This window comes from Hemitrygon akajei, chromosome 3 (assembly GCF_048418815.1).
Source record: "Hemitrygon akajei chromosome 3, sHemAka1.3, whole genome shotgun sequence".
Lineage (NCBI taxonomy): Eukaryota > Metazoa > Chordata > Chondrichthyes > Myliobatiformes > Dasyatidae > Hemitrygon > Hemitrygon akajei.
In genome coordinates, this window is record NC_133126.1 from 134,904,104 (window position 1) to 134,917,680 (window position 13,577).

At 37.9% G+C, this 13,577-nt stretch overlaps 1 protein-coding gene across 5 annotated transcripts in view; it reads right to left on the bottom strand.

Moving 5' to 3' along the window:
* The window catches only part of ngef (neuronal guanine nucleotide exchange factor), a 71,606-nt gene that overhangs the window by 18,078 nt on the left and 39,951 nt on the right, over positions 1-13,577 (bottom strand). For all 5 annotated transcript variants that reach the window (XM_073040857.1, XM_073040858.1, XM_073040860.1 and 2 more), the window contains 5 exons: positions 11,058-11,218; positions 8,412-8,564; positions 5,176-5,305; positions 4,402-4,476; positions 614-703 (listed from right to left, as the gene is read on the bottom strand). In XM_073040857.1, coding sequence (XP_072896958.1) covers positions 614-703; positions 4,402-4,476; positions 5,176-5,305; positions 8,412-8,564; positions 11,058-11,218 — 609 coding nt within the window. The remainder of the gene's footprint in view (positions 1-613; positions 704-4,401; positions 4,477-5,175; positions 5,306-8,411; positions 8,565-11,057; positions 11,219-13,577) is intronic.

The window sequence follows — 13,577 nt, forward strand, 5'->3', positions numbered from 1 at the left end:
AGATATTTCAATTAGATGCAACCTTTGGCAGTAATATAGTAGTTTAGAGCTTGTACAGTTATTGCTGAAAAACTCTTAAGAATGTGAATTAATGGGTAAAAGCTGTAATTCTGCACAAATCACAATTAGAAAATTGCTTTACTTATTGTAACAAACAATATTTAAAATTTCAAAAGGAAAATGTTTCATTCTATATCAGGCTGAAGGACATTGTGCTGCTGTTGTAAGGTTCTTCAATGGACATCTTGCATGATAAGGCAAACTCTTGACCTCACAATCTAACTTGTCATGGCCATGCATGTTACGGGCTGCCTGCACAGCACTTCCTCTGCAACTGTAACACTATATTCTGCTTCCCTTACAGATTTCCCCTTATACCAACTGGATGTAGTGATATCATGAAATGGAGTGCCAGGGCAGCATGCCAAACAAAATTTTTCCACTGTGTTGTACATTGGTACGTATGACAATAATAAAACAATTTACCAATTTGTTTTCTTTTTTACCCTACACATTTCTTTCCTTGTTTTGCTCATTGCATTCTGTTCTGATGAACTTTTGGTCTACTAGCCTTCAGATGCAGACATCTTTATTAAATTTTTTTTGTACATACCTTGACTTTAAATTCTAGCTTCTTCTCAAAATTGATCAGCTGTTCAGTTCTGCTCATTTTTTTCACACGTTCACTGCACTCTTTGATTATCTTTAACAAAAGATAAGATGACTCTTAATAGGAGGGAAATTTCATGCAGTCAATGTATCTTTAACTAATCAAATATAAAAATACTGAAGGATCAATTTTCTGTGATCATTTTTTGTCACTGCTAACTAGTTTATTTTGTAATTATGAATTAAATGACTGATTTATGCTCATCATTAAAAATGATGTGTGAAATTGGCAAGATTTTCTTGGCAAATGCCACAGTTTGGAAACTACATTCAACAATGATGCTTGATAAAGCTGCTGGTTCAAAAAAAGTTCAGAGGTTCATTTATTATCAATGTAAGTATGCAGTATACAAATTTGAGATTTGTCTTCTCCAGATAGTAACAAAACAAAAAAAAACATGGAAGTCATTCGAAGAGAAGCATCAACCATCCCGCACAAGAGAACAAATCGCACAAACCTCAAACCCCCACCCCTTCCCTCACACAAAAAAATTAATAGTTCCTCCAAATAAAATTTGCTAGTTGGCCGACTAAATGATTAGTAGGATTATAGACTGCGTCTTTGCTATTTATGAAGGATATGGATACTGACACCCCACACATATTACATAGATGGCACTGAGGCTTCTGGTCATGGTACTAAAGCTGCAATGATATACAGCAATCACTCCCTCCATAGATATAACAAATTTTCTGTCAGCTTCAGCTTGTCAAAAAAGCGTGGGTCGAGGTCTGAAACACTTATGCATTTCAGACCTCAACCCACGCCCACACTCCTGGTCCCAGCACAAACCTACCCTCATTGTTGACTGTGAGTGTTCCCAACTTTGGCCACACTGCAGTCATTGACATTTCTCTACTTGCCAGCACAAGGCATCAAAATCAATCAGTCTCATGACATACACCAGGTATCACAGCTCCAGGGTCTGGACGAACACACGATACTTACCAACATATCCAGTAGTACTACACTAACCTTTCAATTGCATGGATCCATGGGTAGTAACAAATACGGTTTACTGTGCAGAAAATTAGAACGATGCCACACAGGAATGGTTCACATTTCAAGCTAGAATCCCACATCAGTAATAGAATAAATTTCTGTTTCATTTGAACTATTTCTACAAGAAAATCCTTAGATATGTTTTCAATTGATTCCTTTTCATTACAACAGTTGCATGTATTTTGTGAGACGTTCACATTAAGGTCCATAACGTTGCAAAATATATTTATTTAAATACCAGATATATTTCTTACCTAATATAGGTTAAATATAAAGAAATTTCAATATACAAAGGGGTTTTAAAATGATAAACATTTTAAATTATTTGTTTCAATGTTAGACCTGTTTTTTCCCCGTTATGTTTCTTTGATGGTCCTGGCATGTACTTGCTGGAGTTTAGAAGAATAAGGGGGGATCTCTTTGGAAAACCCATTGAATATTGAAAGGCCTAAATGTAGAAAGTGGGGAAGTCTAGAACTTGAGGGCACAGTCTCAGAATAGAGAGGCATCCATCAAAAACAGAGATGAGGAGGAATTTTTTTAACCAGAGGGTAGCAAAACTGTGGAATTCATTGCCACAGGCAGCTTTGGAGGTCAAGTCACTGGGTATATTTAAAGAAGACATTGATAGTTTCTGATTAGTCAGGGCATCATAGGTTACGGAGAGAAAGCAGGAGAATAGAGTTGAGGGGATAATAAGTCAGCCATGATGAAATGGTGGAGCAGACTTGATGGGCTGAATGGCTTAATTCTGCTTCTACATTTTATGGTCTTATGGTCATATGATACTTCCATCATTAATGTTCTGCTGAATATTTAGAATTATATCAAGTGCTAGCAGACTTGCATTTAAGGCGAAAGGTTGAATGTTTAAAGGACGCGTGGGGCAAGTTTTTTTAAAACATAGAGATGGACAAGTGCCTGGAAAAGGCAGAGTAATGGTGGAAATAGATATGACAGTGGCATTTAAAGAGTTGTTCGATAGACATGTGAATGCATAGGAAACGGATGAATATGGATCCTGAGCAGGCAGAGGAGATTTATTGTGTTGTGTTCATTGTAAATATTATGGGCCAAAGGGTCTATTCTGTGCTGTACTGTTCTATGTATGTTCTACTATTGTGGGACCATTTTTATTTATTAGTTATGAGATGCTTGCTTTTAATTATCAGACAGAAGAAGAAATACTTTAACCCACTTACTAGTTGAAAAGGAATTAACCCACACCAGTCCATTGGAACAAAAAGAGGATGCACTGAAAGGAACCCACTACCCACATACAAAGCCAGAAACAGCCCCTCCTCATTATTAGCTCACTAATCGTCATATGGCCAAACATGAAACAAGGCATTGGTATATTGTGGCACTTGGTCATTTAAATACAGTCTTGATTTCCTTCTTGAGTGTTTAGTATGGAATCTACCAACTATTAGCGAGCAATATTACCTAAACAGGTTTGCACAGGATAAAGTGAGCATTAAAATAATCTGCAATTAAAAAGCAAAATAAAATCGGCATCTAGAAATCTGAAATATAATTAGAAAATGCTGGAGGTATTCACCATTAAGAGGGTTAAAAGTCAAATATCTTTTATGCTGCTGAGAAGACAGAGAAAGCAATGGAATATCAAGAGCAACTGAATGACACAAGCGGTGGTGATGTCAGCTGAAAGAGGATGGTAAAGGTTTGTTAGTCACAGCCGATCATCTTGGAAAAGATGTAGGTGGAAGGAGATGAATGAGAACAGACAGGAAGTAAGAATATAAAAAGGATAGATTGATCTGTGTGAAGTAAAACACTGCAGGTGCTGTAATTCTGAAAGAAAAATATACGATCCAGTTCTGATAACAAGTCGTCAGCTCTCGTAGATGCTGCCTGACTGCTGGGTATTTCTAGTATTCTGTGATTTTATTTCAGACTACTGTCATCTATCCCACAATTCCTGCATAGATATGTTTTTATTTTCTCCTTCTCTGTTCACGTTCATGGTCTTTTATTTCCATCCCCTCCAAACAGATTAGCTTGATCAATGAGCCCCAGTGACCCTCTCTTATTTACCATTCAGTCTCTCAGTCTTTTTCATCTAGTATTTCCCCATACTACGTCCTTCCCTACAACTTAAAACACATTTAATTTCTACCTTTTCCTACTTCTTTGAAAGGACTTTAAGCTGAAATATTAACTGTTCTTCTTTCTCCACAGATGCTGTCTGACATTATTTTCAGCTTTCTCTATATTAATTAATATTTACCAAAATCCTTATTTTCCTTTCTGTCTGTAAACTAATTTGCTTATAAAATATATGGATTAAATGCTAGCTTACATACTGATTTTCCCTTTTCTCTTGTCTGAGATTTCCTAATCAAATATTACATACGATCAGAAATAAATTCTAAAGAGGTGCATGTAATGCTCAAGTGGGGAGCTTAATGAAATAATATATATGTATGTTGTCACAGTTCTTCACAATATAATGTGATGCCTTTGTCACATACAATATCACTATGCAAGCAATCAAGAATGATAAATACTTGCATGAAAGATGTAACGAAGGTAAGAATAGAGAAGACGAAAAGCAACCGAACACTGGAATTCACGGCAGTGAATATCAGGAGACTTATAAGGAATATTAGGAGATTTGTACATGTTTATTACCCAAAGGTAAAACCATTAAAAAGGAGTGAAGAAAGAAGGTTAATTTAAACTGTTAAGAGAGGTTAATCTTGTACCTTCTCGATTTCTTTATGTGCCCTCACGGCTGTGCTCTCTCTCCTTGACTCTTCTTCAGCTATTTTCAAGATATTCTGATGGACAAAATTGTATTCAGAGACATAAATTAATTCTTCAAAGTTTTGATGATTTGTAAATTTCTTGAACAAATACCAGTGCTTAGTGGGCCAAAGAAGAACTGGAATGGAAGGCTCCACGTGTACTGCATTCTCTCCCAGAGCAGGGAGGACATGACTATCTTACAGATAAGAAGGAATGATCTCATTCAACCACAATAAGTGATAGTAAAATGATAGCTGGCCTTATTGAGATATTGTCAGATATTTATGTGGTTTCAGTCCACAGACAAATCAAAATTATGTTAATTATTTTTTAAAAGTTGCAACATCTTGTGTACGAATTTTATGAACATGACATGATCTCTTTGCAAAATCGGTGATCCAATAAATAAGCTTTAAGCAACAAAATGTTCACGTTACATCTGTCTGAGCTCTGTGTGAAGGGAAGCCTTCATTAAATAATTTAAAAATATATATATTATTTTCAATGGTTGTGAAATATTTACACATTCATAACATTCATAAATAGTTTTTTGTTAAATTACATTTTACTGTGCAGTATAGAAGTGGAGAGGTACTTGACCCAATTCAGCAATTTGGAGTAATGTATTATTGATGCCCCATGAAATGAATGATTACCTTTGTCATATAAAGTAATGATCACCACACTAATAGGCAATGAAATATCTCCATAAGATGTTCTTGGGTTGTTACCTGTACCAGTAGCTTTAAGCGTGTTATCCTTTGAAAAGGCAGGATGAGAAAGGAGGGGAAGGGCAGTCCTCTACATTTTGGATCTTTCTCGAGTTCAGCCATCACATTACGAAACTGAAGGTTATTCTCCCTTTAAAAAAGAAAGTGCAGTTTCATGCCGGAGGTTAATCCGCAAATCCTGTGGAATAGAACTCAATCTGTCACAAATATGCCCACTTTGGGTTTTAATGGAGGCGCGTTGAGAGGTGGGCAGCTAATCCGGTCTCAGAAAGTAGGCTTTTGAATATTATGGCTCAGGTTTTTTTTAACAACTGTTACATTTTGGCCCACTGGCAACTTGCTCCTGAGGGAATAGTAAACCTGACAATTGAAAGGAGGTGAGAATGGCTGTACTTGTACAATTTTCACAAGCTCTGCAGCGCTGTGTTGGCAAAAAGAGCAGGAGTGTTTCCTCCGGATCAAACACTCTTCCTGTAAATTACACTCGTGTTCAGCCACTTTCTGCCCCAACCACCATCTGTTCTCTACAACAATCGAGTCTCTCTTCATGCAGCAGGGTCCCAAGTTAACCATTCCTTTACATTATCTGACTTCTATTGTCCCTCGCACCACCCCATCACTATATGTACCTTCAGTAACCCACAGCATCCTTCATCCACAGCCTCAAATATTTACCAATACTTGCAGGCTTTAGGAATTCAGAATTTATTTAAATTTTATATCCATCCTACAATGTGAGGGCATAAAATCCTTTGCGTTATGACTGTTGAAATGTACAAACATGTGAATTTAAAAGTCTAATACTTGTGGAAAGAAGCTGTCCCATAGACAGATGGACAGACATGCTTTATTGATCCCGAAGGAAACTGGGTTTCGTTACAGCCTCAGCAACCAAGAATAGTGTAGAACCATATAAAACCATAAATAATTAAGTAATAATAAGTAAATCATTCCAAGTGGAAATAAGTCCAGGACCAGCCTATTGGCTCAGAGTGTCTGAAACTCCGAGGGAGGAGTTGTAAAGTTTGATGGCCACAGGCAGGAATGACTTCCTGTGACACTCAGTGTTGCATCTCAGTGGAATGAGTCTCTGGCTGAACGTACTCCTGTGCCTAACCAGTACATTATGGAGTGGATGGGAGACATTGTCCAAGATGGCTTGCAACTTGGACAGCATCCTCTTTTCAGACACCACTGTCAGAGAGTCCAGTTCCACCCCCACAACATCACTGGCCTTACGAATGAGTTTGTTGATTCTGTTGGTGTCTGCTACCCTCAGCCTGCTGCCCCAGCACACAACAGCAAACATGACAGCACTGGCCACCACAGACTCGTAGAACATCCTCAGCATCGCCTGTTGGTTCTGGCTTTAATGCTTCTTTATAAACTGTTAAATTAAAGTTTCTGGCCAAAATATTTCAGACCAGACCTCAGGCTGCTGGCAGCTGGAAACTCCATTGAAAGGAAACTTGCTGTTGGGTTTAGCAGAAACTAAATTTTATATCTCAAGACAACCTCTTTACAATATTTTCCTCCAGGTTAAAACCAAAGTAACAGCTCTGTAAAATGAGAAACAATACTAGTGTGAACTTCAGCAACATCCTGCGTATTCTTTACATCCAATTACCCAATAACTCAAGATTTTGTTTCCTACATATGTATCCCAAAACAACGCTAAATGTTATGCACATGCTCGTTCACCTAGACGGTGTTTAAAGGACAGATGTTGTTTGAGGCCAGACAGAAGATCTGGAAATAAGGAGAACACTAAACATTTGAAGCACTGGGGACCACGTCACACACTCTCTATAGGTAAATGCATAAGGACAGTTCACTAGCAGCATGCACACTCTGGAACCATGGTGGATTTTAATTAAAGAGTGATTCCATGAAATTCAGCATTTTCAAATGCAATTGTTACATTGTATATAGGATTTTGATGTTTAAATGCTCCATTTTGAAATTTTTCATTATAGTGGGAATTGTTAAGGTGCACACCCCAAGAATTCTTTACTCATCAACAATATTTAACCAAGTAAAACAATGTTCATTGCTTGTCGGAACTACCATAATTTCCAAAAGAAATGGGAAATATCACTTCATGCAATGTGGGAAGGTAAGCAGTCTAGACACTATAAAATTGAACTAAAATTAATAAAATGCTGGGAAGGCTAAGCAGGTCAGATTCTCTCTGTAGAGAGGGAATGATTCACGTTAATATTTCATGTCTTTTGGATCATTAGATAAGACCATAAGCACGTAAGATATTAGGAGCAGAATTAGGCCATTCAGCCCATCAAGTCTGTTCCACCATTCCATTATGGCTGATCCCACTCAACTTCATACACCTGCCTTCTCACCATATCCTTTGATGCCCACAGACTTGGCCTCACACTGACTGTGCAGAGTATTCCACAGAATCACTACCCTCTTGGTAAAAAAAAAATTCCTCCTTACCTCTGTTCAAAAGGGTTGTCCCTCTAGTTCTGGATACCTCCACCATAGGAGACATCCTCTTCACATCCACCCTATCTAGTCCTTTCAACATTTGGTAGGTCTCAATGAGATCCCCCTGCACTCTCCTAAATTCCAGTGAATACAGGCCCAAAGGTGCCAAACTCTCCTCATATGTTAACCCCTTCATTCCCGAACCATCCTCATGAACCTCCTCTGGACTCTCTCCAATGACAACACACGATTTCTGATATATGGGGCCCAAAACTGTTGACAATACTCCAAGTATAAACCTTCACATTATTAGGTATGTTTAAGACAGAGATAAATAACTAATTGAAAGATCAAGGAAAAGGGTTACGGGGAGTTAACATACAAGAGGAATTGAGGTCAACATAAAACACCCATGATTATGTTGAATGGTGAGGCAGGTCTAGAAAGATGAGTGGCTTTTCCTGTTCCTATTTTCTTGTGTCTTATGACACATCATCAGAAGCAGTCCAGAGAAGAATCCTGAGAGATGAATCCTTTTCTCCTTTATCCCAATGTTGCCTACTCTGCTGTGTATTTAGAAAATAACATGTTTCTTTAAAACTCAGATTTGTTTCCTCAAATTAACACCAGAAAATGTTATGCATCTGGGTGAGATATTAGAGCTATTTTTAGGCTGCTAGTACAATTAGCCAGACGTGTGCCCAGGCATAAATAGACACAAACACACATTCTAGAATAAATATTGCTTCACTCTGCCTTTCAGACACAAAAATAACTGTGAAACATACATTGATCGTCGATAAGCAGCCTCTTGGTAGCTCTGGTTTGTAACATATGGGATGTAGACATTAAAGTAGCCAACTGTGTGTTCGTACACGATATCACAGACATCCGAGATAACAATGTCCTCTTCCACACGGTGCTCCAGATCACGAAAGAATCTGAAAGTAATAAATAATCCATAAAGTGATGTTTGCTGATAATGATAGTGAGATATCTGCATATTTGTCTGTACTTGCTTTCTGACCTTTGTTGTTACTTTGTTGCTTAATATTTTAGAATTGTGAATTCCTTTGGACAGATATCTTGCTGGGAGAGCTCAACATAAAAAGAACAAAATTCAAATGCAAGGCCAAATTGTAAGTACTGCGTGGGAGAACAGAATTCTTTCCCTTCATAAATACATTAGGAATTTCTTTTACATTCATTGAAGTGCTCTGGAAGCTGCTGACAAAGCAAGCATTCATTGCCTTAGCATTAGTCTTTCCTAAACTGCTCCAGTCCATCCAGAAAAGGATTAGCGTTGAGCAGGAAGCTTCAGGATTTTGATCAAGTAGTGACGAAGGGCCAGAAAATACATTTCTTAGCCATGATAATGATTGACAGGATATTGTAGGACACCACTATTTGTTGTCTAGTCCCAGAAGGTCAAGGTTGTGGGTTTGGACTGTGCTGTTGAAGGAGTCTTTGTATGTAACTGGAGCATACTGGAAGCTGTAAACAGAACTGAGCAATTCCATAACCCATGGATCCTCTTCAGTTCTGCCTTGTCCAGTCATTAACTTGAAGACCAAGAGAATCTAAAAACTTTCCCATCTTCAAAGGTGGAGGCCAAGACGTACTTCAGAACTAACTCACCTTGAGACAAACTGTTCAATGCAGATACCATTCTGGTATCTATCCATCAATGTTAGCCACATCGGTTGGTTTGGAGTCACCTGAGGTCAGATTGTATAAGGATAGCACATTTCTGTACATGAAAGACTCTAGGCTGAGTTTCCCCAAGCATAATTAACCATAATATATTTTTGTTTCATATGGTAATTTAAAATGTTTCAAATTAATTTAAATTTTTCAACTGCCATGGCTTTGACTGGGTATTTCAGGCTTCTGTCTTTTTGACCATATACAATTCCTGCAATGAATGGCGCACTGTCTGACTCCACTATCCGCAAGCCAGGAATGTGACATGATACTCTCCACTTGCCTATCAAAACTCAAAAGCTCAACATGATCCAGAATCATGTAGCCTGATTGATTGGTAACCTATTCATCAACGCAGTTGTTCAGTCCTCCACTGCTGGCACAACACGGTACAACATACAGTAGAACCAGTCTGCTTCATTCTCACAGGAGTTACAAGCTGAATGGAACATCATGCAATCATCTGCATCCATCCCTAGACCTGACCTTACAATGGAAGGAAGATCATCGATGAAGCAACTGAAGATGATCGGGTTCAGAACTTTGCCCTGAGAAACTTCCGATTGTGATATTCTGATGAGCTTTCAACAACCACAATCATTTGTAGAAGTGTCAGGGGGAGATGAGGGAAAAATTTTTCACTCAAAACATTGGATTCTGGAGCTTACATTCTAAATGGGTGGTAGAAGCAAAAACCTTCTTCACATTTCTTAAGTACTTGGATTGCAGGGCCAGTAACCTAGTACTGGAAGATGGGATTCGACTGCAGAGGGTTTCTGGCACAGATGCATTGAGACAGCTGGCCACTTCTACGTCATAATCTGTCTATGACTTACCCAGAGCACATTTTATGCCCTTGGTTCTCTTAGCACCATTTCCAAGTAGTACTCAGTTATACTGATTGTTCGGCTTGTAAGTGGATTGTATCTGTGTATCAATTATTTAGTTAATTGAATTTGATTTCCCAGGTGTTGCGGTAGGATTTGAACTCACACATCTAGGTAATTAACAGGTCTCTGCATTACTAATCTTGCAATTCATCCTCTAAATTATTATTCTCAAGTAATCTTTACATAACTCATTTCACTTCAGGCTAATCATAATATTTTTCAGCTACAGGCAATGTCAGGATGCCACAGGTAATCTGTATAAATTTGGATGCTGGTAAATTGATATTAACAAAGGCATAGATAATTCCTTGATCTACCTCAAAATATATCAAGGGTTAACTCTCAGATGTGAGAAAAGATGTATCTCAAGTTGTATACTGTATACACACTTACATAATAATGTACTTTGAATCCTTTGGTTAATAATAATGAGTAGTAGTTTATTGATCCCGATTGGGAAATTCTTTTGTTACAGCAGCAATATTTAAAAACACACTTAGCATGTGTATTCTCCTGTTGCACAGAGATGAACTGTTGTATATGCTCATTGCACTTGATAAGAAATATTTTCTGTAATGATGCTTTTGACAGCAGAGCTGAATGAGTCTGTTCGAGAAGGTACTCTGCTGTTTATTCAGTCGGTCATGGAGAGGATGTGCCAGATTGTCCATAGTGGATAACAGTTTGTTTAGTGAACTCCTCTCCACCACTAACTCAAAAGAGTCCAGGTTTAACTATTCAAAATATGGTTTATCTGTAATGAAACATTTCACTAAAAATGAAACTAATGGAAGTCTTTGCCAGGTCATAGATTTAGAAGACTTGGTGCTCTTCACTTACCTTTCACTAGCTGCTTTGATTTCAAGGATGTTGGAGAAAATATGATGCTTCTCAATGGGAGTGAGTGTCTCACTGAGTTGCTCAGATTTCATGAAGTGGAAAACCAAGATCTCCAGACTCTTGTAGTAAGAAGCTTCGGATGTGACGAGCTCAAACATTGCCTGAAGAAAATGCAATGAATACGAATATCATGCCAAAATTTAACGCTGTTGGTTTGCTCATTTTAGCTACTGTATTCTACATAGAAACATTCCTTATCTTAGAAACATTTCACTAAATGAATAGATAAGATCCCACATATTGATTACAATGGGTATGCTCATAAAAAGCATCCTGTCTGATGTGTAGCATCTTGGTAAGGCAACAGCTCTGCACATGACTACAGGAAACTGCAAAGAATTGTGGACACAGTCCAGCACATCATGGAAAGCAGCCCTCCCCTCTAATGACTCTGCCTAAGCTTCTTGCTACATCAATAATGTGCTGCTATAAGAATAATAAATAGATCCCTAGTATAAGTTAGACTCTTGACCTCACAATCTGCCTCATTCTGACCTTGCACCTTACTGTTTACCTTCACTGTACTTTCTCTGTCACTAATACATTTTATTCCACATGGCTAGTGTTTTACCAGGTTCTACTTTAATGCACTCTGTATTGGTCTGATCCTTTAGAGTAGTATTGAAGACAAGTATCTCGGTACATGTGACAATAATAAACCAATTCCAAATCCAATTTACAGGTGTACACATAATTCCATTATTTGCACAGTGGAATATTGGAGTAGTTTGTATTTCACAGGAAGTCATTTTCTTTACCCCCACACCCAGTTTACAAAAAGCAACCAAACTCTTCTTCTCATGCTGAGAACTCTTCAGGAATGCCCCCCACCCATTCCTGATGAAGGGTCTCGGCCCGAAACGTTGGCTACTCTTTTCTCACGGATGCTGCCTGACCTGCTGAGTTGTGTACGTAAACTCTTCTTCTTGTTTTCAGGACTTCTCCACTCACATTTGGAAAAACTCCTTTTTGCTTCTAATTTATTTTTCATTCCTTATTCAGACTTCTCTTCCATGCTACTGTTTTGTTCAGATTTCCAAATGTGATGCACAGTGTAGCTGAGAAGTTTCAAACTAACAGCAAGAGTTCTGCACCAGGTAGGTACTGGGATTAAAAGAGTGCACACTGTTTGCAGTGATTTCCTCTTGATATTCATCTGTAAATGTGGAGACTCCCATATCAAATATATATAAAATATAAATAGTTGACACATAACTCGTGTGTTGTGTTGCCATTCTGTAGTGAACTTTGTTCACCTACTGTCATTTATTCTTACGTAAACATCATCAAACAAACCTCTAGAGTAGGAGTGAACGCCCAATTTGAGAGTGTACGCCCAATCTGGAAATAACCTTTTGAAAGTATTCCCTTCCTTGATGTGGTCATCTTGAGCAGAGTTTATTATTGATTAATGGATTAGTAACAACAGTTAAGGACTCATCCTTTTACCTTTAAAAAAAAAGTCTATCATTATTGTTACTAATTCATGAATCAATGAAAATCTCTGCTCAAAATTACCCTGGTGTGCAAGTGAATTTTTTTTGAAGTTTATTACCAATTTGAGCTTGTATTCACAGTTTTACTATTAATAAAAGTATAATGGAAACTGAATAAAAAGACATTGAAAAATAACATCATATCTAGGTAAAATTGTTTTTGTGACTGTTCCCTTTCTAAACACTGATCTGTACACAAGGTCTGCAAAGATTTCAGAACATATCATTCAACGTCACTTTTTCTTGCAATGGTCTAGCAGGCGCCAAGCTGGCATGAGATGTTTCCTGTGAAAGCATCTCTCTGTTCTCTGGTGGCAAAAAAAATCATTCACTGCTACATTTGGCAGTAAAGATAATCGTTATGTTTTCTTTTATTGTGGGTGGGTTAAACAATTGAGAGGTGGCACTGCATGCCATATGCAAGCAAAATTATTGCATGTGCCATCTTGAGCACACATGCCATAGTCTCCCAAACCTCGATCAGGCTAGAGTAGGTGTGAGGTTTAATACTACCTTTTTATACGAGGGGTGATTAATAAGTTCATGGCCTAAGGTGGAAGGAGATGAGTTATTAACTTCAAACTTTCTGCATTATCACTCAAAGAGTTGAACTGCACGTGCACGTAATGAGAACTGTATAACTCATCTCCTTCTACCTTAGGTCACGAACTTATCAATCACCCCTGTTGTGGACCTCTTCTGGAGGTCCAAGACGCTGACTTCTACAAAGAAGGGATCCATATTTTCCATGACCGCTGGACTAAGTGTGTAAATGTAGGAGGGGACTATGTTGAAAAATAAATGTGCTAGATTTTCTAAAATTGACTCCTTCTACATTAGGCCATGAACTTATCAATCACCCCTCATAAATAGTATAATCAGAATCTCTACAGAATATATTTTTGATTATTTCTTTATAACACTAATGAAAAGGGGCATTCCTAATTGTACAGTATGTTATGAT